Genomic DNA, 22,900 nt, shown 5'->3' with positions numbered 1-22,900 from the left:
GCCAGAAAATCGCCGAAGAATATCTTCCGTGATTAGAATCATCTTGCGCATTTCTTCGTTCTGATTTTCGTGTTTGTGACAGAATTGCAAAATCGTTTCGGCTTTCTTCGAGACAAAGTCGCACAAAAGGATAACTCCAATCGTACCAACCCAAAACAAAAAGGGTCAAATCTGGTCGACAGTATTGACAAAAGTAGTACCAGGTGGAGGGAGATGATTGCGATGTCAGTTACCAACAACGAGACCCTTGAACTTACAGAATCTCTCAAGATGGCTTCGAAAGAGTATAAAATGCGAAGTACCGAGTAGGAAATTATCAGAAATAAGGGCCAACCGAAGATATCGTTGAAAACATCGACGCTTTCCTTAAGGCGATAGATGTCACACTTGCATTGCTTCAAAACGCAAAGCTTTTCGTTCTGTTTTGTGAGCATACCTTTGATGTGGTCGTATCTAGAGAGAATCATTTTTAAGACAACGCCGATCAAAATGTTCTAGAAAAAAGACATGTAAAATTGGCTCAGTTCAATAATAAAGTTCTTGAAATATGCAGCTTTCAAAATTCTGAACCAAAGCCAAGACGTGTAGAGTATAATGGGGCAATACACCAGATGCGCAACGATCACCGACCTATTGTAAGTTCTTTTACTGGTCTGGACACTCTTCAGGTTGGAGATTAAGTGTGACCACTCCTTCTGTCTAAAATGGACGCCAACCAAAATATAGTAGCTCAGCACGCACAAACAGAGATCTTGAAGGACTCTAATGATCAGCTTAAATATGTTGAGTCTCGGGTAAAAAGATGTGCGTTTGTACAAAGAATACGAGAGACCAACAGTGAACACAGTCAAAACGGCGACATCGTAACACTTCTTGGTAAAAGTTTTCTTGGTGGTGGTGAGAGAAGGTGTAATCGCCAAGATTTCTCCGACGCCCAACAGATTTTGAAGAGTTGTCAGATCCATAGAAAGCGACTATAAACACTCAAATCGTGGTTTCCAGGTAGGAACGATTAAAAAACAAGCTTTTGCAACTACTCGAAATAATTGCTGTCAGTGATACTAATGCGTGACATGTTAATTTGTTTGATGTCGATAAAAAAAAGTTTCAAAGTCTTTTACACCGTTCAGTTGTAATTATAATGCACCTTATATTAGAACTAAGCGACTGTTCAATCAAATAAAGTCTTAAATCTGAAGGTGCGTTTGGAAACCCAAAAGGCATCCGACAAAAGCATCTCAAAGAACGAATTATGCAATTTTCGACATAGTAGACTTAAACTGGATCGTCACAGTGAGCGTTGGATCTCGTTGATACATTTTTGGTGGTACTGAATAAGGAGGTACTGAAAGTGGGATGCAAAAAATAGAAGAAAAAAACAAAGAGGGACACATAAGATTTAAACTTTAATTTAAACTTTCACTTATGGTGAAAGAAACGAAGAAGTCAAGATTTTGAGTGGATTGATTGAAGAAAATTTTCCGGAATTTTCGGCAGCAAGGTTCTTCTGGATTGACAGAACCATGATTCTTGGTACTCTCCATTCCATCACCGCGTTATTCATAATTTTAATTCACCGAAACGTGTACATTTAACCACTTTGATAATCTGATTCAGTCCAGTTGGTTTCCCCAACGCTCAAATAACTCCAACCAAGTATAGAGCAAATATCAAAAAAGTTTGGTATCTTTGAAAATGGTTTAACTTCTTCTTTTGGGTGGAAGGTGAAGTCAGTGCAGATATTTTTCCAAATTTGTAGAGAATTTTAAGTATTTCTAAATACATAATTATACCATTGCAACTGGTTTTAGTTTTAAATCAAAAGTAATTTTCTTTCCTTCGTAAATACGAGTACATTTTGTACTTTTATTCCGATTCTGGGAAGATCCTGGTCATGGCACTAATATAAATTCTTCACTCTTCTTGGTGTAATCTTGGTAACTTTTTTCTTCGACTGGTCTTTATTGGGGAGAAATACGAAACAAAAAAAATTGCAAAAGAAAAACATTATTTACTGATCATACGTTGTGTTGTGTTACTTAATTTTATTACTTATTCAAAGATCTACGAGAGGCGGTACCTTTATCTAAACGACAAGTAACAAGCAATAGTGTCAGGTGGTGTTTGGTCCCAACAAAAAGGAAACAAGACTTAGTAATGCCCAAATGAAATAAAAAATCTAGAAAATGGAAAACTGTCGATACTCTTAGTACTTCTGGACGGAGTCTATCCTTATAAATAAATTTTCTGATCCGTAAACTCGTGGTTTTTTTTTAACAATTATTTGATTTGAGGCCGAGCCTGGCCAGAAGCCAGCAACGAATGAAGGGCCGCGTGCAGGTATAATTGTCAAATCCGCCCAGCATTATCTATTGATATCGTCATTATGAGCCATAAAATTTAATAGAGGGGCAAATTTTGTGTTGGAACTACTCGTATGTATAATAGTACCAATTATCAAATCGTGCTTGCAACGTTATAGTAATTGCACAAAATAAAAAAAGACTTCAGAGTACATATTTAATTAGGGCATAGAAAACAATATTAATAAGTATCAAAATCACTGTAGCCCAAACTGTCATAAAGATCGGTCCATTTGCTGTAAGTATCTTCTTTTGGATGATTTTTAATTTGTAAGTCTTTGTTGATGTCGAGATAAAGAAAATCGCCTTGATCTGTGGAAAGTACGGGCCAGGTAATATTCTGCAAAATCTCTGAAGGTTCCGGCGTGGGGTTCCTATCGGACAAAAATGTAATACATATAGTACCTTTCTTACCACTTACTGATATTTTGCAAAATCCGTCCAAAGTTTTATGAGACGATTCCTAGTAGTTATATAATCTTCTGGATAAATAAATTCATTGCAATCCCATCCAAAACAAAATAAGTACGGGAGTTCCGCACCATGGCCGACACTTTCAGCACCATCATAATCGACGTTGATATTTCCTCCATCGTAAGAGAACTGGTAGAAATACGTTTTGGCATATTTCGAAAAGATTTCGGCGTGCTTGATTATGGATCTCGTGAATGAGGTATCACTGGAGTACTACAAAGACAGCACTACTAGTCGTGGTACATAATAGAAGGAACTTACTCTAATGGCAGCTCCTAAATTATCAGCAAACGGTTCACCTCCTGTGTAAATTTCTCTAATTAGACGTCCCATTTCGGCATGATCGTCTTCATCAACAATTTGCATATCATTTGGTACTATCAAATTTAGATCTCCATCCCAAGTTTCCGCAAAGAATTTAAATGTATCTCGATCTGTTCATGAATATCGTAGTTATTTTAATATCTTAAATATCCGTCTGCATACCTTGATTGAAGGCTAAATTCTCTTCAGAGTTGAAGCCCATCAGTGTAGGTACTGCCAATACATTACCAGCTTGGAGCAAACCAAACATTTTCTTGGTGAGAAATGCGTCTGGGTTCTTCGGCTCAATAACAGGCGCCCACACGAGCCCTTGTGAAACATCCATACCATATGGTGGAGTCACCTGTAATATCTCGTCATACCACACATCCATTTTCTGTGCCAAATCAATCTTACGAAATTATTGTATGTGTTTGCAGCCGTAATTAGCTCTTCAGTATCAACACTCTGCAAAAACTGGAGTAAAGATTCAGAATCATTACTACTCTCAAAAGTAGAGTTCAAAAGCGCTGCAGTTCCAAAGGCGATGCTTCTTGGATTTCGCTGAAACATCCCCGAAGACAAAAAAGAACCGCTTTGTAGAATGACACCTCGGAAGAGTCCTGCAACAAAATTTTATTTTTCCAAATATTGGGTTGTTAATGGTACCACCTTCTGAATTTTGGTTGAGTAGATGGTAAGCGCAAGACCCTGAGCCTGCACTTTGTCCAAAAATAGTTATCTGGTCAGGATTGCCACCAAACAAATGAATGTTGTCATGGGTCCACTGAATTGCGAGTAGCTGGTCCTTCAGACCATTGTTACCAGGAATTACGTCATCTTGGGTAGATAGAAATCCTGCAAGTACTTTTAGTAAAGGAGTACTAACATGATAATTTTTTACCGAAAGGTCCCAATCGATAGTTGACTGTGACCAGGACTACATCGTTGCTGATGTAGAGATCAGGTGGTACGTCCATGCTGGAGCCTACACTAAAAGCTCCACCATGTATATATAACATGACAGCTAAAGACACATTGTTTCCATCAACGGGCAGCTAAAAATGGTACTACAGAATAGTTTGAGAAAACGATTAGGAACCAAGTACCTCTGGGGTAAAGACATTGACAAAGAGACAGTCTTCAGAATCGAATATACCTGGTTGCGCCTGGAAACAGCTGACATCTAACACTGTAGCGTCGAGAGTACCTTCCCAGTCTTGAGCCGGTTGAGGTGCCTAAGGTACCACTTTATTTTCCACCACATACTCAATAGATGATAAATACCTTAAATCTCAAAGCACCGACGGGTGGAGATGCGTACGGAATTTTTTCAAAAGCAAAGTACGACTTGTTTGCAAATGTTGTATCTTCACGTCCTTGTATCAGGCCATTAGGTAGTTGTACCAGTGGGTCGGCGATCTGTTTTTCAATTGTGTGGATAAATAGAATCTAGATTTTTTTCAAAACTTACCAAAAAATTAACTTGGAGCACAATTACAACAAAAAGCAACAAGTTGTCCAACATTTTGGCGCTGATTGACTTAAATTATCAGTAGCAAAATGGCAATTTAAGTGTCGATAAGATTAAACAACGGTCATTGTCCAAAATTTTGGTGCTGATTGACTTAACTTATCAGTACCAAAATTTATTTAAAGTCGATAAGATTTAACAAGGGTTATGTTATGTGATGTTGCATCTGTGCTGAAAAATTGAAGTAGTCATGATAAGAAAAAATAATAATACAAGTACCTCTCAAGATGGAGTATTTCTTTTGAAAAGGATAACGTATGTCACGTAGGTATTGGGAAAATTTTCATTGGCTTAAAAATAACTGTAAATAACTTTCAATCTAGTAGCAACGATAAACAAATATTCTATTGTCATAACATATTTTAGATGCAGATTTATTTAATATAAGTGTAAACTAAAATGTTGGTAAAGTGGTAATTTAAGTAAATTACGTTATTCTTATTTTATTTTTTTTCCAACACTAATGTGACTTACGTTATTGTCCTAGTGAAAATAAACTCAGTCTAGGATTACCTTATCACTTTCAAAAGTGTGTACTTTCATATACACTCTTGGCGCGGCTATAATTTTTTTGGTAAATAGTAAGGTGCTACTCACAAGTTTGTAATATACAAGATTTTGCTAGGATGGACCCGATTTGGAAGCCAAATGGAAAGATACGTCGCCGCCAAGATGAAACCTCCCAAGGCAACACCTACTATGCTTTTGAGACAACTCCTTCACCAGATCTGTCATAAAGAATACAGAGATTTCTTCCGATTTCACACCAACGTACTTGTACTCATTGTCCTACGACGGTGAGATCAGAGGTTATAATATAGAGTACGAAGGGGCAGAACGTGAGCTCAGTTATCTCTTTGGAAATACTGACTACCATCAGTACCCAAAGTTGATCAACTCACGCAACAGCGCCTCATGAAGATCTGGACCGATTTTTCCAAATACCAGTTAGTAATTTTTGATTGGAAATGTAGGCTATGTTGATGGTGACGTTTCAGGAACTCTACTCCGAAACCTTCTGAGCTTTTGCAAAATATCACCTGGCCCTTGGTGTCCACAGAAGGTGGCGACTTCTTGTACGTCGACATTAATGACAACTTGGAAATCAAGAACCATCCGCAACAAGTGACTTACGATGGTTGTATGACAGTTTGGGTTATGACGATTTTGATACTTGGTAGAAGTTGTCTGAGATGAATAGATAATTTGTTCAAAAAATTAGAAATAAAACGCCAAGGAAATATTTTTTGTATTACTTCAAACCCAATCTGTTTCAAGTGGCGACAAATCAGGTGATCGATAAGATCAGAATAACACTTGAACCGTTACATCATTTGATACCAAAACAATACATTTGTAAATATACAAGACCATTGTATTTTATGAAGTTTTGAATTCTTCCATTTCCTTTATTAAGGATCTAAACTGCACCATGAGGATCACAAAAGTCGTCAAGGTATTCAAGATAGCAAAGATCGTCGATCTGTCAATGTCAAAAAATCGCGCGGCAGAAAATCGCGGAAGAATATCTTCCGTGATTAGAATCATCTTGCGCATTTCTTCGTTCTGATTTTCGTGTTTGTGACAGAATTGCAAAATCGTTTCGGCTTCTTTCGTGATAAAGTCGCACAAAAGGATAACTCCAATCGTACCAACCTAAAACAAGAAGGGTCAAATTTGGTCGACAGTATAGACAAAAGTAGTACCAGGTGGAGGGAGATGATTGCGATATCAGTTACCAACAACGACACCCTTGAACTTACAGAATCTCTCAAGATGGCTTCGAAAGAGTATAAAATGCGAAGTACCGAGTAGGAAATGATCAGAAACAAAGGCCAACCGAAGATATCGTTGAAAACATCAACGCTTTCCTTAAGGCGATAGATGTCACACTTGCATTGCTTCAAAACGCAAAGCTTTTCGTTCTGTTTTGTGAGCATACCTTTGATGTGGTCGTATCTAGAGAGAATCATTTTTAAAACAACGCAGATCAAAATGTTGTAGAAGAAAGACATGTAAAATTGGCTCAGTTCAATAACAAAGTTCTTGAAGTATGCAGCTTTCAAAATTCTGAACCAAAGCCAAGACGCGTAGAGTATAATGGGGCAATACACCAGGTGCGCAACGATCACCGACCTGGTGTAAGTTCTTTTACTGGTCTGGACACTCTTCAGGTTGAAGATTAAGTGTGACCACTCCTTCTGCCTAAAATGGACGCCAACCAAGATGTAGTAGCTCAGCACGCACAAACAGAGATCTTGAAGGACTCTAATGATCAGCTTAAATATGTTGAGTCTCGGGTAAAAAGATGTGCGGTTGTACAAAGAATACGAGAGACCAACACTGAACACAGTCAAAACGGCGACATCGGAACACTTCTTGGTAAAAGTTTTCTTGGTGGTGGTGAGAGAAGGTGTCATCGCCAAGATTTCTCCGACGCGCAACAGACTTTGAAGAGTTGTCAGATCCATAGAAAGCGACTATAAACACTCAAATCGTGTTTTCCAGGTAGGAACGATTGATAAACAAGCTTTTACAACTACTCGAAGTAATTGCTGGGTCAGTGATACTAATGCGTGACATGTTTATTTGTTTGATGTAGATAAAATACAAGTTTTAGTCTTTTAGACCATTCAGTTGAATTATACTGCACTTTATATTAGAACTAAGCGACTGTTTTATCAGATACGATCTTAATGCGGATGGTGCGTTCGGAAACCCAAAGGGCATTCGAGAAAATCGTCTCAAAAATGGAGTATGTCAATTTTCGACGTCGTCGACTTAAAATGGATAGTTTTAGTGAAAAATGGCGTTGGAGTTTATACATTTTGGTTGTAGTGAAGGAGGAAAAGAAACACTGTTATAAGAAGAATATAAAAAGAAACAAAGAGGCACAGATAAGATTTAAATGTAACAACAGCAATTGCGAAAATATCATTGTGATCACCATAATAATAGATTTTTTTGTCGTGCAGTACCACAAGGGTCGGTTTGGGGACCAGTCTTTTTGGCGCATTTGTCTTCTTAAAATTATTTTCTAATCTAAATTAAAATAAAACGTACTGGTCTAGTTGAAGCCTTCGTTGCACAAATCGATACACCTCTGACGCCCCCGACACGTAAACAACTCACAAAAAGAACATGAAAGTTACTAATAATTGACAAATAATGTACATTTATTAAACTCATGTCAATTAACTATCGTACAAGCCTAGATCCAATTTCCTGTTGTTTACTAAACGAGTACAATCGATGGAATCAATCACAGTCGCCTCGACTGCTCTATTGTGGTGTCTCGTCATGGAAATTTCTGACTTGAACATTTTGAGTGTTTCATTCGCAATAGGAAAACTTTTGGCGGTGACGCCGCACTCGTTGGATGTGAAGCAAAACCGTCGCTGCCAAAAAATCTACTCCCTGTTCATGTGCACCGCGATCACAGTCGGCTTGTCCGTCACGTACTGCTACCGAATCCCCTTCTACAAGAAGTTTGATTTGATCAAACTGACCATTCACGTACTCTTGGACATTTGTCTTTACGCCTTCAATTTCTACACGACGATCGTGGTCACCTTTTGCAGGGAGCAGCAATGGCAAGTCTTGGTGAGCAACTTGCAAACCATCGAGTGCACCACTCCCAAGCACTTCTTTATCAAGTGGTTCGCCGTCGCCAACGTGCTCTATTGGGCGCTGATGCTCGGTACGATATGGACGTGGATTGTTAATTTTGGTGTGGAGTACTACAAGCAGTACGTCATGGATGCTGTACAACTCTATTCTAAATTTATCTACATTTATCTGATTTGCGCCATCTTGAACATGTTCCTCAAACGGTACAGGGAGATAAGACGCTTGATTAAAAATATCTTCAGCGAGAACGACAACCATCTTGTGTTCATAAAAGTGAAATACAATATCTTGGGGTTGAGACAGTCTGTAGAAGCTTTTAATCAGATCTTCGGCTGGCCAATACTCTTCGTAATCTTGTACAGCTGCTTGCGCATCCTCATCTACATGGATCTGTTGATTGACAGTCAAAAGAATCTCGGGATTGGCATCACCATTGTCAATGTCGGCATACTAGTCGTACTCTTTGTAAGATTTGACCTCGCGATTTTGTCTAGATTTATTTTGTAGATTGTAGGTTGGCAGCGTTGTTATAATAGTGTCGTGCGACGCCATCCTCGAAGAGGGGGAGACGATTGTGAGGTTGCTCAGCAAGTATCGGTATTGTGCAAATGGTGGAAGAAACGATGAAGTGAAGATGTTGAGTGGAATGATGAAAGACAATTTTCCAGAATTCTCGGCAGCAAGATTCTTCTGGATTGACAGAACGACGATTTTTGGAATCCTGCAATCCATCACCACGTTCTTTATCATCCTAATCCAGTTTAACTTCGCTTAGATAGTTTCTTCATCGAAACTAAACCGTCACGGTTCATTTAATTTCTCTCACGCCATCAAAAAATGGAATAAAAATCGAATCATCGTATATATTTCATCGAGTAGCGTAATTTTATCACCGATTTCAAAGATAACAAATAAAAGCATTGCTAAATCGATATCTTTCAGTTCTTGCGCTTTTGGTTGATACTGGTTACTAACTTTAAGTGTCTCAATACATGACTGACCTGTTTCAAAATGAACTTGAACATAATCCATGTGTCACCGGCATCGGTGATTCTCGACGGCGACGGTGGCGATTCTTCTCCGGGAAAGGAAAGGATACATCTTTCATTCCCCCGAGGGAGGGCGGGCTGCTGGGGCTTTCCAGAGCCTTTTCAGCCACACTGACGGGAAGATTCGGGATGGGTACGGTGCGGAAGGAAGGTGGGGGTTAATACTGACCCAGCATCCGCCTTATCTGTGATATGAGACTCATGCTCATACCACGATGTCATGATGTGGGGAAATCTCTGAAAAAAAGTCCACACCAGGTCAGCCGGCACCGGGGTTAGAACCCGGGACCTTCCGAATGCAAAGTGGCGCGCTAGGCGCTTGGCCACAGTGCTCGGTCCTCTCTCAGGGACGGTTGGGCCTACTCTTGTGCATCGACGAGTGACAACGAAGGAGTCTTTTTCGCGCGCCGATTGGTCGGTTGACCCTAGGGGCGGTCCTATCGTTGGTACCAAAGATAGGCCAATCGCAGCAGAGCTCGCGGAAACGTATGTCACAAATGCAAGATCTCATAACTATTTCAAGTGATGGGATAGCCATCCTCAGTATGTTGTTTCAAACAATTATTTCTTCCATAATTTGAGTATTAAAACTTTTAGGGTGGCGTCTTAGCTAAAACGTGATTTTGTGTGATTCTCTTGTGAAGAAGTATGTACATACAAAAATTGGTTTCGTTCCTGGTTCACATTATTTTCCATACCCAAATGACAAACATAAATGAATAAACAAAATAAACATAAAACCATTATTATTCATTCTCTTGTTGTTTTTTAACCTATCTAAAAGACGACATGCAAAGTATTATTAGATCAATATCTTCCATTTTCTACGCTTTATTTCCATTTGCTGGATTTGTAGTTCCTAAGTTTTAAGTATGTCAAAACATGACAGGCTAGTTTTGAAGTGAACCAGAATGGACACAAAAATAATTGACGTGCTTTTTCGACTTGGAAATTTGTTATTGATAACCCCCAAATCTGTCAGAACAAACAGAAAATTAACCAAGTGTGAAAAAATTAATGGCTTAATGATGTTTATCTTCTCGCAATTATGTGTTCATATTTATCTGTTTGGCATTTTGACTACGTCGCCACTATCTACTGTTCAAAAAATTTTAATGGCGTCACTGACCACTACATTCTTAATTCACAACTTCTACATTTTGATCGTTGTCCAATTCAGCAAGCGTACCAAATGGTGCAGGTTAATAAAATACCTTGAAAGTATTCCATGCCAGAAATGCAAATTTCGATTATACTGTTTCCAATATGCGGTGCCACAATTGATTGTAGTTGCCGCTGTAATCCTTAGAATTTTGTACGATCGAAATTCCACGATTGTTGTTCTAATTATGGGCATAGAAATCTCCTTGCAAATATTTTACGTAGTTTTGGGTTGTATCGTCCTAGAAATGTTGCTGTCCAGGTACCACTAGCAGAATCAAGTATTGCTGAAAATGTGGTCACAAAGAATGCAGCTTCAAGAGATTCTCAAAGTTTCAAGAGAAGCAAAACAGAGTTTATTTGTGTTGAAAAGTTCAGTGGACATTTTTAACGATATTTTTGGATGGACCACTCTCATGAATATTTTCAACGCTTCCATCAGAACTTTAATCTATGTTGATAGTTTTATTAAAAAACAAGGTTCGTTTTTTGTTTCAAATGATGCAGGAAATACCATTGCTACGTTGATCCAAGTAACATTCCTTTTCATAATGTGGGTCCGAATCTGTAGACTGTTCTAGACAACTCACCAAAAATGTCGTTCTAGGGAAGCGTTAGAAGAATCGTGCTTTTGTGTAATTCCATCGTGAGCAAGTACACACAAATATTGGTTTCGTTGTGCAAATTGGAGGCTGCAAATGACAGCGTGGTGATCGTAAATCATCACTTGAAAGCGCTGATAGATGCAGTAGTGTATTTTCGTCCAGAGTTTACAGCTGCAAGATTTTTTCTTATTGACAAGAGCACATTGTTCAGTATTGTGAACTGCACCGTCACGTTCTTGATTGTGATCGTCCAGTTCAAAATAAGTTTGTAAAGGGTAATTTGTGAAATAAAAGTTGACAAATAAAATCTCATGAAATGAATAAACTCTTCAGAATCTTCTAATCAAATCTACTAAAAGAAGCTAGAAGGATGTAGTTTGACAAGAAAGTATTAAATCGTGATATCAATAAGCATGAGCGAAAATATCTTTGTTCGATACCTCTCTAGAAAGTGAGTCTGTATCCGTAGTTACGAGTGGGTGAAGGTTTCTCTTTCGTTCATTTCGCTTTCGCTCATCGGTTTTCGCTCACTGAATTTGAACATTTATAAATTCTGTCATTAAAACAGTCGTTCTTGCGTCATTTTATTTTCCAGATCCAATTGATAAACATCGAAGCATTAATATTTACTCCCTTCCAATAATGTTTTATTTTCAACCATCTAGAAAACAACATTAAAAGCATTAATAAATCGATATCCTTCATTTCCTACACATTTATTTCTCTTTATTCCTACACATTTATTTCCCTTTATTGGATTTCTGGTTGCTAGCTTTTAAGCGTGTAAAGACATGACCGACCAAGCTTTCAAGCGAACCAGAATGGACACAAAAATATTTGGTGTAATTTTTCCAGTTGGAAATTTATTATCACTAACTCCCAAATCTGTCAAATCAAACAGAAAATTAACCAAATGTCAAAAAATCATTGGTTTATTGATGTTCATCTTCTTGGAGTTATGGTTTTATTTTTATCTTTTTGGAATTTTGACTAATTCGGAAGTATCTACTGTTCAAAAAATTTTGTTGGCGTTGCTGACGACTACATACGTAATGCACAACTTCTACATTTTAATTATTGTTCAATTCCGAAAACGTAACCAATGGTTCAGGTTGATAAAATACCTCGAGCGTATTCCATGTCACAAATCCAAATTTAGATTATACTGCTTCCAATATGTGATGTCACAATTAATTGTATTTGCCGTTTTAATTTTTAGAAGTATAAATAATCAAAATTCCATTATTGTTGTTTTTAGTATTGGCATCGAAATCTACTTGCAAATATTCTATGTAGTTTTGAGTTGTATCGTACTAGAAATGCTATTGTCCAGGTACCACCATCAGAATCAAGTGTTATTGGACATGAGGGCGCAGAGAGTGCAGCTTCAACACATTGTCAAACTTGTACAAAAAACGAAACAGAGTTTGTTTGTTTTGAAAAGTTCAGTGGAAATTTTCGACGACATTTTTGGATGGACCACTCTTTTGAATATTTTCAACGTTTCCATCAGAACTTTAATCTATGTTGATAGTTTTATTAAAAAGCAAGGTCCGCTTCTTATTTCAAATGATGCAGGAACTATCATCGGTACGACGTTCCAAGCAATTGTTCTTCTCTTAATGTGGGTGCGAATCTGTAGACTCTTCTTAATACATAATTCACTAAAAATGTGTTTCTAGGGCTGCGTCATCAGAATCGTGTTTTTGTGTGATTCTATCATCAGAAAGTACTCAGAAATAGAGGCTTTGTCGTACAAACTGGAGGCTGCTAATGACAGCGTGGTGATCATAAATGATCATTTGAAATCGTTGATAGATGCTATAGGGCAGTTTCGTCCAGAGTTTACAGCTGCAGGATTTTTTTTTATTGACAAGAGCACATTGTTCAGTATTGTGAACTGCACCGTTACGTTCTTGCTTGTGATCGTTCAGTTGAAAATAAATTTGTAAAGGGTAATTTGTGAAAAGAAAGTTGACAAATAAAATTTCATGAAATGAATTAACTCTTCAGAATCTTCTAATAAAACCTACTAAAAGAATCTAGAAGGATAGTTTGACAAGAAAGTATTAAATCGTGATATCAATAAACATGAGCGAAAATATCTTTGTTCGATACCTCTCTATAAAGTGAGTCTGTATCCATCGTTACCAGTGGGTGAAGGTTTCTCTTTCGTTCACTTCGCTTTCGCTCATCGTTTTTCGTTCACTGAACTTGAAAATTTATAAATTCTGTCATTAAGACAGTCGCTCTTGCTTCATTTTATTTTCCAAACCCAATTGATGATGAACATAAATGAAATAAACATCGAAGCATTTATATTTACTCTCTTCCAATTATGTTTTATTTTCAACCATCTACAAGACAACATTTAAAAGCATTAATAAATCGATATCTTTCAGTTCCCACACATTTATTTCCCTTTATTGGATTTCTGGTTGCTAACTTTTAAGCCTGTCAAAACATGACCGATCAAGCTTTCAAGTGAACCAGAATGGACACAAAAATATTTGGTGTGATTTTTCCAGTTGGAAATTTATTATCACTAACTCCCAAATCTGTCAAATCAAACAGAAAATTAACCAAATGTCAAAAAATCATTGGTTTATTGATGTTCATCTTCTTGGAGTTATGGTTTTATTTTTATCTTTTTGGCATTTTGACTAAGTCTGAAGTATCTACTGTCCAAAAAATTTTGTTGGCGTTGCTGACGACTACATACGTAATGCACAACTTCTACATTTTAATTATTGTCCAATTCCGAAAACGTAACCAATGGTTCAGATTAATAAAATACCTCGAGCGTATTCCATGTCACAAATGCAAATTTAGATTATACTGCTTCCAGTATGTGATGTCACAATTAATTGTATTTGCCGTTTTAATTTTTAGAAGTATAAATAATCTAAATTCCATTATTGTTGTTTTCAGTATTGGCATCGAAATCTACTTGCAAATATTCTATGTAGTTTTGAGTTGTATCGTACTAGAAATGCTATTGTCCAGGTACCACCATCAGAATCAAGTGTTATTGGACATGAGGGTGCAGAGAGTGCAGCTTCAACACATTGTCAAAGTTGTGAAAGAAACGAAACAGAGTTTGTTTGTTTTGAAAAGTTTAGTGGAAATTTTCGACGACATTTTTGGATGGACCACTCTCTTGAATATCTTGGACGTTTCCGTCAGAACTTTAATCTATGTTGATAGTTTTATTAAAAAGCAAGGTCCGCTTCTTATTTCAAGTGATGCAGGAACTACCATCGGTACGATGTTCCAAGCAATTGTTCTTTTCTTAATGTGGGTACGAATCTATAGACTCCTCTTAATAATTCACTAAAAATGTGTTTCTAGGGCTGCGTCTTAAGAATCGTGTTTTTGTGTAATTCAATCGTCAGAAAGTACTCAGAAATAGTGGCTTCGTCGTACAAACTGGAGGCTGATAATGACGTGGTGGTCATAAGTGACCATTTGAAATCGCTGATAGATGCTGTAGGGCAGTTTCGTCCAGAGTTTACAGCTGCAGGATTTTTTTTTATTGACAAGACCACATTGTTCAGTATTGTGAACTGCACCGTTACGTTCTTGCTTGTGATCGTTCAGTTGAAAATAAATTTGTAAAGTGTAATCTGTCAAATAAGAGTTGAGAAAAAAATAATCAATTTCAGAAAGAAGTACGTAAACAGAATTCCATGAAAGCACCAAAACAATTTGCTACCGTTAATAACTGTTATTATAACAAATCTGATATATTTCTATTTTCAAATACATATCAATTTCCCTTGTTTTTGTCCAGTGTGATCCATCATTCGAACCCTGTAAATCTAGTGCAAGCCAAACCAGCGAGTACCAAGATGGACCTAAAATTTATCGAAACGTTTTTCAAATTTGGAAAATATTTTGCGCTCACGCCGTCGTCTCTTTCTGACCGAAAACCAAGCAAATTCCAATATTTTTACACACTTTTTGTTGTTTTTCTTTACCTAGTCGCTTACGCTGCAGTCATGTACTACAGCTGGACAGTCTTCAAAAAATTGACAATTGCACAATTTGTTCTAGCGATACTTTCATCTGTGGCATTCTTCACACACGATCTTTACATTTTCCTCGGTCTAAAAATGTACAAAAGAAAGCAACTCTTCCAACTTCTAGACAATCTCCAAGCTACATCCAGAATCGGAAGCGGTACCAAATTGTACCACTTCATCTTCCTGATGTCACAGTTGGTACTAATTCTTGTTGGTAACTTCGGAAATTATCTCTACTTAACGTTTCTGGGCGTCGATAATTTCATCCTGAACATGTTCAACTTCACCCAGATCTACCTCCAAAGCGCTTTCGTTCTTCTACGTTGTATAGTACTTGACATGGTACTGTCAAGGTATCAGCGCCAGAGCCGGTTACTCTTGGTACTGACGTTGCGCAACAAACCACCAACAGACTTGTCACAGGTCGTCAAAGCCATCGCAAACAATATCAATGTTTTGAAGTGTTCCGTGGACATCTTCAACGAGATTTTTGGAGTACCCATTCTTTTGCACATGTTTAGTCAGTCTAGATGTGTTCATCAAGAGCGACGGTACTTTCAATGCGGGAAGTACCATGCTTAATTTTTTAAATCTTGTGTACCAGATGACCCTCTCTGTGATATTTTGGGTAAGAGGAGCTCAATTTATGACGATTTGTTAGTTGTTTTGACTGCAGATTGGAATTGTGTTGAATATTGTAATGTGCGATGCGGTCTTGACGGAATCGGAGAAAATTCTAATGAAGGTCTACAAACTGAAAAGTATGGCGGCAGATTCCATGTCGTGGAAATGTGACGAAGTGGACTTTCTTGTTCAGATGATTTTGCATCGTCCTTCTCAGTTCAAAGCTGCAAGATTTTTTGCGGTTGACAGATCCACACTGTTTAGCATGTTGTACTCCGTGACCTCCTTTCTCCTCGTCATGGTCCAATTTAAATCGAACTAGTACCAGAGAAAGATTTAGACAAACAATCAAAACATTTTTTCAATTTGGATGGTAAAGAAGATTCAAAAAATGTTAATGGCAGTAGAGAAAATGGTACTACGTAATGGTAATACCAGAAGTACCGACCAAGAGGTCTCATTTAAGACTGAACTTGAAAGAATAATAACCAAAGCTATAACCAAGAAGGTTACGATAAATATTTTGTAACTGTCATTTTACAGAGTGTTGTACCAAGACACATGTACAATAATTGTAACTAGTTGCTGTATTATGTTTGTTATAAATAGCTGAAACACTACAACAAAACTCTTCATACCTGAATCCAATTAACCCCTATTGTACCAATTTTGAGCATTTTGTAGCACTTTTCTTTTATTTTTTTTTAGACTGAGGCACCACTAAGATCCTAACTATTTACGAATTTAATTTTACAAAAGAAAATATTTCTTAATTTAGTCAAACTGAATTACAACTAACAGGAACGCATCCAAAATTCTCAACAGTGTTGATCTTTCGAGAGGAAAAAAAAATACAGCAAAATCTAACAAATGGAAGATTGCAAGCAGCGAAAATGGAAATATATTCAAATTCTCTATTTTTAGTAGTATTTTTTCAAACTGTTTGGCTTGGAACTGTTTGGTGAAAATGGTGTCAGAGCAAAGAATTTTACAAATGTACAAAGGGTTTTGATTATTTTTAATTCCTTGACCAGGACAGTTGGTTTTGGATTGCAGGGTGAAGTGAAGTGATAATTATCGTTTTTGTTCAATGCCCATGAACAACGCAAAATGAAATTCTATTTATAGATTAATTACAAATGATTCAAAACAAAGACAACTAAAGGAATATTTATTGAAAGTGTCTCCAGATGAAATTCCATTTGTAGTTATCAGGCTTGCAAATCAGGGCTAGTGTCAGCTTTCAGTCAAATTGAATAATCACTAAAAGAAAAGTAATCGACGTGTTTAACATTTTGAAAAGTGTTGATTTGTCAATTGTGAAGAATCGAGCTGCCACAAATCTAGGAGGATTGCCTTGGAGAAAATTGATGAACATTTTGATTTCTCTGGTTTTTTGTGAAGTTGAAGTAGAGAGAGAAGCTTCCAGTTTCCACGCCAAGTCCAACAGCTGGTCATATTCTTTCAATATTTGATCACACAACAGAATCGCAATTGCGAGGCCCACCTACAACCAAAAGTGAGATTGTGAGGCAGCATCAAGCAGAAATATTACCCAAAGTAGAAGGAGAAAAGCTATTTCCGCAAAGAAATACAACCTTAACCCTGGATCACGCCAAAGATAGGCAAAATATGTTTCGTCTTTAACGGCGAGATCTATGTACACAAAACTGCTGAGGGTACCGCTGAAAGTGCTGCCGAGGATCGTCCATCCGAAAATGCTGTTGAAAACGTTCACGCATCTCTTCAGAGTGAGCACTCCTTGTTTGATTTGTTTCAACACTTTGACCAACTCCTTTGAATCTACAGCTTGCACCAACATGTTCTTGTGCTGTTGATATCTCGTGAGTAAGACTTTTAGAACCGTACAAGCACATAGTGAATAGATAAATTGTGAATAGGTGGAAAGAGTTAACGGCATAAGCTTCACACAACTCCTGATGTTGAAATTATAGGAAATGGCAGATTGTTCAAAAATGGTTATCAACAAAAATAAAAGTAGTATCAGTTTGATTATTATTAAAAGTTTTTTGTTTGTTTGTGGTGTTTTTATAGAGTTTAGACCAGAAATCAATCTGTGCCATCGATCGCTGTTCAAGCCCATCACAACAACTAAAATATAAAAATTCAGGAAATAACATGTGAGGATGTACAGAAGTGTTAAAAAGGCTTGGAGGCGTCTCATTGTAGAATATTCTGAGCTGGCAAAGTACCGAACAATGACAAATCCAGCTGTGTACAATGTAAAAACCAGGGAACTGTGACATCTTTGAAAAGTGTTGGTCCCTCGATGGTTGGACGAGTACGGTGTAATTGCGAAGAATTTTCCAAATCTAAAAAGGATTTCTATTGTTTCTAAGTCCATCGTTTAGTTGGTTGCGTGATCAAACACATTCAATACTTATCTTGATCGTTCAGTCTTTGTAAACGACGGAAACTTGACCTAGAAGCGTGGACATTTTACGACAAATATTTCACTGAAAAATTTATGATGTTGTTGGGTACAGCTACTACTGATTCGTAACGAAGTAGAAAAATAGAACTAGGTGCAAAAAACGGTACAATGCACATGTCTCTATTATTGAAATGAATAAATGGGGGAAAATATCTAGAACTTGTGAGGGAAATTAATTTTGTAAATCACTGATAGAGTTTCATTTCCGTTCAACAAGTATATTTTTCAATTTTTCCTTGGCCTTGACTTTATTCCAGTCGTTATTAAATAATAAAATTAAAAATAATAACAACAATCGTTGGCTGAATAAAGGAATGCAATGAAACAAGCGAGTTTTATAATTTTTTGAAAAGTAAATACCCTGGAATGGCACCTTGGGGTATACTTCGATTTACAACCATCAATCTAAGTGCTAGGTGGCAAGTATTCTTGAAAAGTCCCCACACGTAAGAAAGCAATCCTTTGATCTCATATGAATAAATCACAATAAAATTTACAGAGGAAGGTTATACAGAATCATTATAAATGAGTGTTCCATCGCAGTAGGCGTTGGTGAGGTATTTGGATGTGCCGCAAGCCTCATAACATGAGTGAGACCATTATCGCCATTATAGGTGGCGAGGCTGCCGGCACATTCAAAATTTATCTGGGTTTTCAACGCCAACTGCGATGTGATGGGTCATTTATAATGACCCTGTGCATATTATAACCTTCGTTTAAGTAATCTTGCAGCTGTAAACCGTGGCCAAAACATCATACATTTTTCAGTGAACTACAGGTGATTCTGAAATAAGTTTGGAAAAAAGTGGAGTATCCTTGACACAAAATAATTCTGCGTAAATGACTTTTGGGGGTGAAATCAATTGAATGTTTATTTCATTAGCAATCATTTTTACATAACCTCCACAATAAAGTTGTAGATGCAAGCACATTGCTTTGTAAATGTAAAAATTTTCAAATTTTTTTTTTGTCAATGACTTCTTCTCATCATCACCGATTACCGAGTTTTTCCAAATTTGTTTCTGAATCACCCTGTATTTGCCGGAAAACGTCATATTGATTGTGACAATTTTCCGCGCACTACATCTCTTGGAAAGTCCAATTGATTTACCAACTGTAGTTTAGTAGTAGTAGTCTTGATAGTTTAAGTAGAAATACACGTGATGTTCTTTTTGGAACAAGCGATTAGTGTCAAGTTTAATCTATATCTACTCATTAGTCATTATACATTAGTGTGGCGTAAAGCATTCTGTGTAAACACTGCTGACCCATGGTAAACTGTTTCACTTTGGGTTTAAATGATGTCCCATCGCTCTTAAATTCTACTGCACCAGTACTAATATATTGTTGCGTCATTACACTTTTTTCAGTGACTTGTTGGAATAAAATAGGTATATCCTAACAATTATCTGCGTAAAGCTTTATTTTTAAATTTACAAAATTTGACATCAGAAAAGTATTTCTAAATGTAAAGCAAAGTGCACCCAAGGTTTCATTCTTGGTCCCTTACTATTGCAAATTCCCTACCAACTCGTAAGTTTGACTTCTTTTATTCAATCACCATCAACGACTATTATTATTTATTATTATTACCTATTCTACTTTGTTTTAATTAAATAACGAAAATAAAAATCAATTATCGAACCTCCTTGTGTACAGGGTGAGCGAAACTCGATGAATCAGCTCTATTAAAAGAAAAGGAAAGACGATAGAAAAAATCTGAAAAGAGGTTGTTAAATGGAATTGAGTAAGGTCCATTTTAAACCAAATTTGCATAGTTTTCCGTATTTGGAAACTGAAATAATGACGTCATTGAATTTTTTTTCCCCAGAAACATACTTATATTTTGGCATATTTAAAAAGAGCTAATTTTCTGAACAAATTTTGTAAAAAAAAAAAATTTTGCTATCTTGTTTAAATCGTGACGATTGCGAATTTTTGATAATACTTTTTTTTTACAAATTTGCTTATAATTTTTTAACGGAAAAAGATTGCAAATGTTTTTTTTCTTTACAAAATTTGTTCAGAAAAATTAGCTCTTTTTAAATATGCCAAAATATAGGTATGTTTCTGGAAAAAAGAATTCGATGAATAGAGCTGAGACATCGAGTTTCGCTCACTCTGTACACAGCAATTAATTACAAAATTAATTTCCCTCCAAATTTTTATATTTTCCCCAATTTATTGATTCAAATATCTAATCTTATCATATTCTCTTCTAATTAATGCAATTTTTTTTATTTAATTTTTACACTTATTATACAGGGTGTATCCGAATTCGACCGACAAACTTTCAGGGCAGATTCTACGATCAAAAATAAGCATAAAACTTTTAATACAAATGGGGTCAAAAACGCTTAGTTTGCGAGATAATCAACAAAAACGTAAAAACAATTACGATCTGAATTCCTTGGATTTTATAGGGTTGTCTGTGCATTGAACAGGGAGGCGAAATTTGGACAATTTTTGTAAATTGTTCATATAATCTGTTTCAAAATGAAAAATCCACCACCTGTTGAATAATGTTGGCAGAAAAAAAGAAATCCCTAGAATAAGTTTCATTTTTTTGGGTTGGCCCAACTTCCCGTCAAAATTTGACTGAGAACTGTTGAGTTTACTTAGGTAATACAAAATAATTATTACGTACTGAAGGTGGTAGCTACGGTATCATACCTTTTGAGTGAAGTAATAAAATGAGAACAAAAAAACACGATGAACTACGACCAAAACTACTGTCAACAGTTTTCTTTCATAACCCCACTTTTTTCTAACATTTGCAGATACACTAAAAACAAAAGTTGGCGACGTTGTCGGTTCTATTTTCGAGGTAGAATGCAGTGTTGGTGGATTTTTGATTTTGAAACAGATTATAGCTCCTTTTTATTTTTGTACATTTCATCAAAAAATTCCACCCGATTCTTTTTGTTGCTGGCAGAATTTTTAGGCGATTATCTTGCAAACTAAGCATTTTTGACCCCATACGTATTAAGAATTTTATGCTTATTTTGGATCATAGAATCTGCCCTGAAGGTTTGTCGGTCGAATTCGGATACACCCTGTATATTGTTGTATACCTATATTGTACTACTTTATTAACACTCTGTTGCAGCTGAAAGCATCAAAAAATTTTCACAGCAGCGACTATTACAACAAATAAACGATGGACTTAGAAACGATAGAAATGCTTTTTAGATGTGGAAAATTCTTGGCAATTACACCGTACTCGTGTATCCGTCGAGGCACCAACACTTTCCAAAGATGCCACAGTTTCCTTGTTTTCACATTGTACACAGCTGGATTTGTCAATGTTTGGTACACTTCCAGATCACGATATTCTACAATGAGACGCATTCAAGCCTTTTTAACAGTTCTGAGCATTCTTACATCTTATTTCCTGAATTTTTACATTTTCATTGTTGTGATGGGCTTGAACAGCGATCGATGGCACAGATTGATTGCTGGTCTAAAATTTATAAAAATACCACAAACAAACAAAAAACTATTAAGAATACTCAAACTGGTACTACTCGTATTTTTGTTGATAACCATTTTTGGACAGGCTGGCATTTTCTATGATTTCAACGTTGGGGGTTGTCTGATACTTCTGCCGTTCACTCTTTCCACCTATTCACAATTTATCTATTCACTGTGTGCTTGTACCGTTCTAAAAGTCTTACTCACGAGATATCAACACCACAAGAACGTGTTGGTGCAAGCTGTAGACTCAAAGGAGTTGGTCAAAGTGTTGAAACAAATCAAGCAAGGAGTGCTCACTCTGAAGAGATGCGTGAACGTTTTCAACAGCATTTTCGGATGGACGATCCTCGGTAGCACTTTCAGGGGTGCACTCAGCAGTTTTGTGCACATAGATCTCGCCATTAAAGACGAAACATATTTTGCCAATCTTTGGAGTGATCTAGGGTTAAGGTTCTATTTCTTTGTGGAGATAGCTTTTCTCCTTCTACTTTGGGTAATATTTCTGCTTGATGCTGCCTCACGATCTCACTTTTGGTTGTAGGTGGGCCTCGCTATTGCGATTATGTTGTGTGATCAAATATTGAAAGAATACGACCAACTCTTGGACTTAGCGTGGAACTTGGAAACTTCTCTCTCCACTCTAACTTCACACAAAACCAGGGAAATCACAGTTTTCATCGATTTTGTCGAACGCAGTCGTCCAAGATTTGTGGCAGCTCGATTCTTCGCAATTGACAAATCAACACTTTTCAAAATATTAAACACGTCGATTACTTTTCTTTTAGTTATTATTCAGTTTGATTGAAAGCTGACAATTCTGATTCGCAGGACTAATAAATAAACACATTCCTCCATATAATTTTGTTTTCAATAATAGAACTGAAAAGTCTGACAGCTGATTCCATGTCGTGGAATTGCGACGAAGTAGATTTTTCTCATTGAGATGATTCTGCATCGTCTTCGTCAGTTCAAGGCTGCGAGAGTTTTTCAGTTGACAGATCCACAGAGCATTGTATTCCATGACCTCCTTTCTCCTCGTCATGGTCCAATTTAAATCAAATTAGTACCAGAGAAGGATGTAGACAAACATTCAAAATATTTGGAAGATAAAGAAGATTAAAAAAATGTTAATGGCAGTAGAGAAAATGGTACTACGTAATGGTAATACCAGAAGTACCGACCAAGAGGTCTCATTTAAGA

At 36.7% G+C, this 22,900-nt stretch overlaps 2 protein-coding genes and 1 long non-coding RNA gene across 3 annotated transcripts; 2 read left to right on the top strand and 1 right to left on the bottom strand.

Moving 5' to 3' along the window:
* Window positions 1-2,506: 2,506 nt before the first annotated feature.
* Window positions 2,507-4,774, bottom strand: LOC138128081 (carboxylic ester hydrolase-like). Its single transcript, XM_069044276.1, has 10 exons — window positions 4,615-4,774; window positions 4,428-4,562; window positions 4,250-4,378; window positions 4,045-4,198; window positions 3,813-3,998; window positions 3,558-3,763; window positions 3,324-3,504; window positions 3,099-3,271; window positions 2,785-3,050; window positions 2,507-2,737 (listed from the first exon to the last, which is right to left on the bottom strand). Exons 1-10 carry the CDS (start codon window positions 4,666-4,668, stop codon window positions 2,545-2,547), a joined length of 1,677 nt encoding a protein of 558 aa, XP_068900377.1. The 5' UTR covers window positions 4,669-4,774; the 3' UTR covers window positions 2,507-2,544.
* Window positions 4,775-7,974: 3,200 nt separating this feature from the next.
* On the top strand, window positions 7,975-8,656 carry LOC138129478 (uncharacterized). The gene is made up of 2 exons (XM_069045773.1): window positions 7,975-8,507; window positions 8,629-8,656. Exons 1-2 carry the CDS (start codon window positions 7,975-7,977, stop codon window positions 8,654-8,656), a joined length of 561 nt encoding a protein of 186 aa, XP_068901874.1.
* A 23-nt stretch (window positions 8,657-8,679) lies between these two features.
* Window positions 8,680-9,233, top strand: LOC138128084 (uncharacterized). The gene is made up of 2 exons (XR_011158526.1): window positions 8,680-8,769; window positions 8,819-9,233. It is a non-coding gene; the product is annotated as an uncharacterized lncRNA (long non-coding RNA).
* The last annotated feature ends 13,667 nt before the right edge of the window (window positions 9,234-22,900 follow it).

This window comes from Tenebrio molitor, chromosome 4 (assembly GCF_963966145.1).
Source record: "Tenebrio molitor chromosome 4, icTenMoli1.1, whole genome shotgun sequence".
Classification (NCBI taxonomy): Eukaryota; Metazoa; Arthropoda; class Insecta; order Coleoptera; family Tenebrionidae; genus Tenebrio; species Tenebrio molitor.
This window is presented reverse-complemented; position numbering and strand designations above follow the sequence as displayed.

Coding starts and splice junctions, on each gene's coding strand:
- LOC138128081 (XM_069044276.1), bottom strand. CDS start 4,668: ATGTTGGACAACTTGTTGCTTTTTGTTGTAATTGTGCTCCAAGTTAAT. Junction 3,051..3,098: donor ATTTAGGAGCTGCCATTAGA/GTAAGTTCCTTC, acceptor CTGTCTTTGTAG/TACTCCAGTGATACCTCATT. Junction 2,738..2,784: donor ACGGATTTTGCAAAATATCA/GTAAGTGGTAAG, acceptor TTTGTCCGATAG/GAACCCCACGCCGGAACCTT.
- LOC138129478 (XM_069045773.1), top strand. CDS start 7,975: ATGGAAATTTCTGACTTGAACATTTTGAGTGTTTCATTCGCAATAGGA. Junction 8,508..8,628: donor TTGAACATGTTCCTCAAACG/GTACAGGGAGAT, acceptor GCTTTTAATCAG/ATCTTCGGCTGGCCAATACT.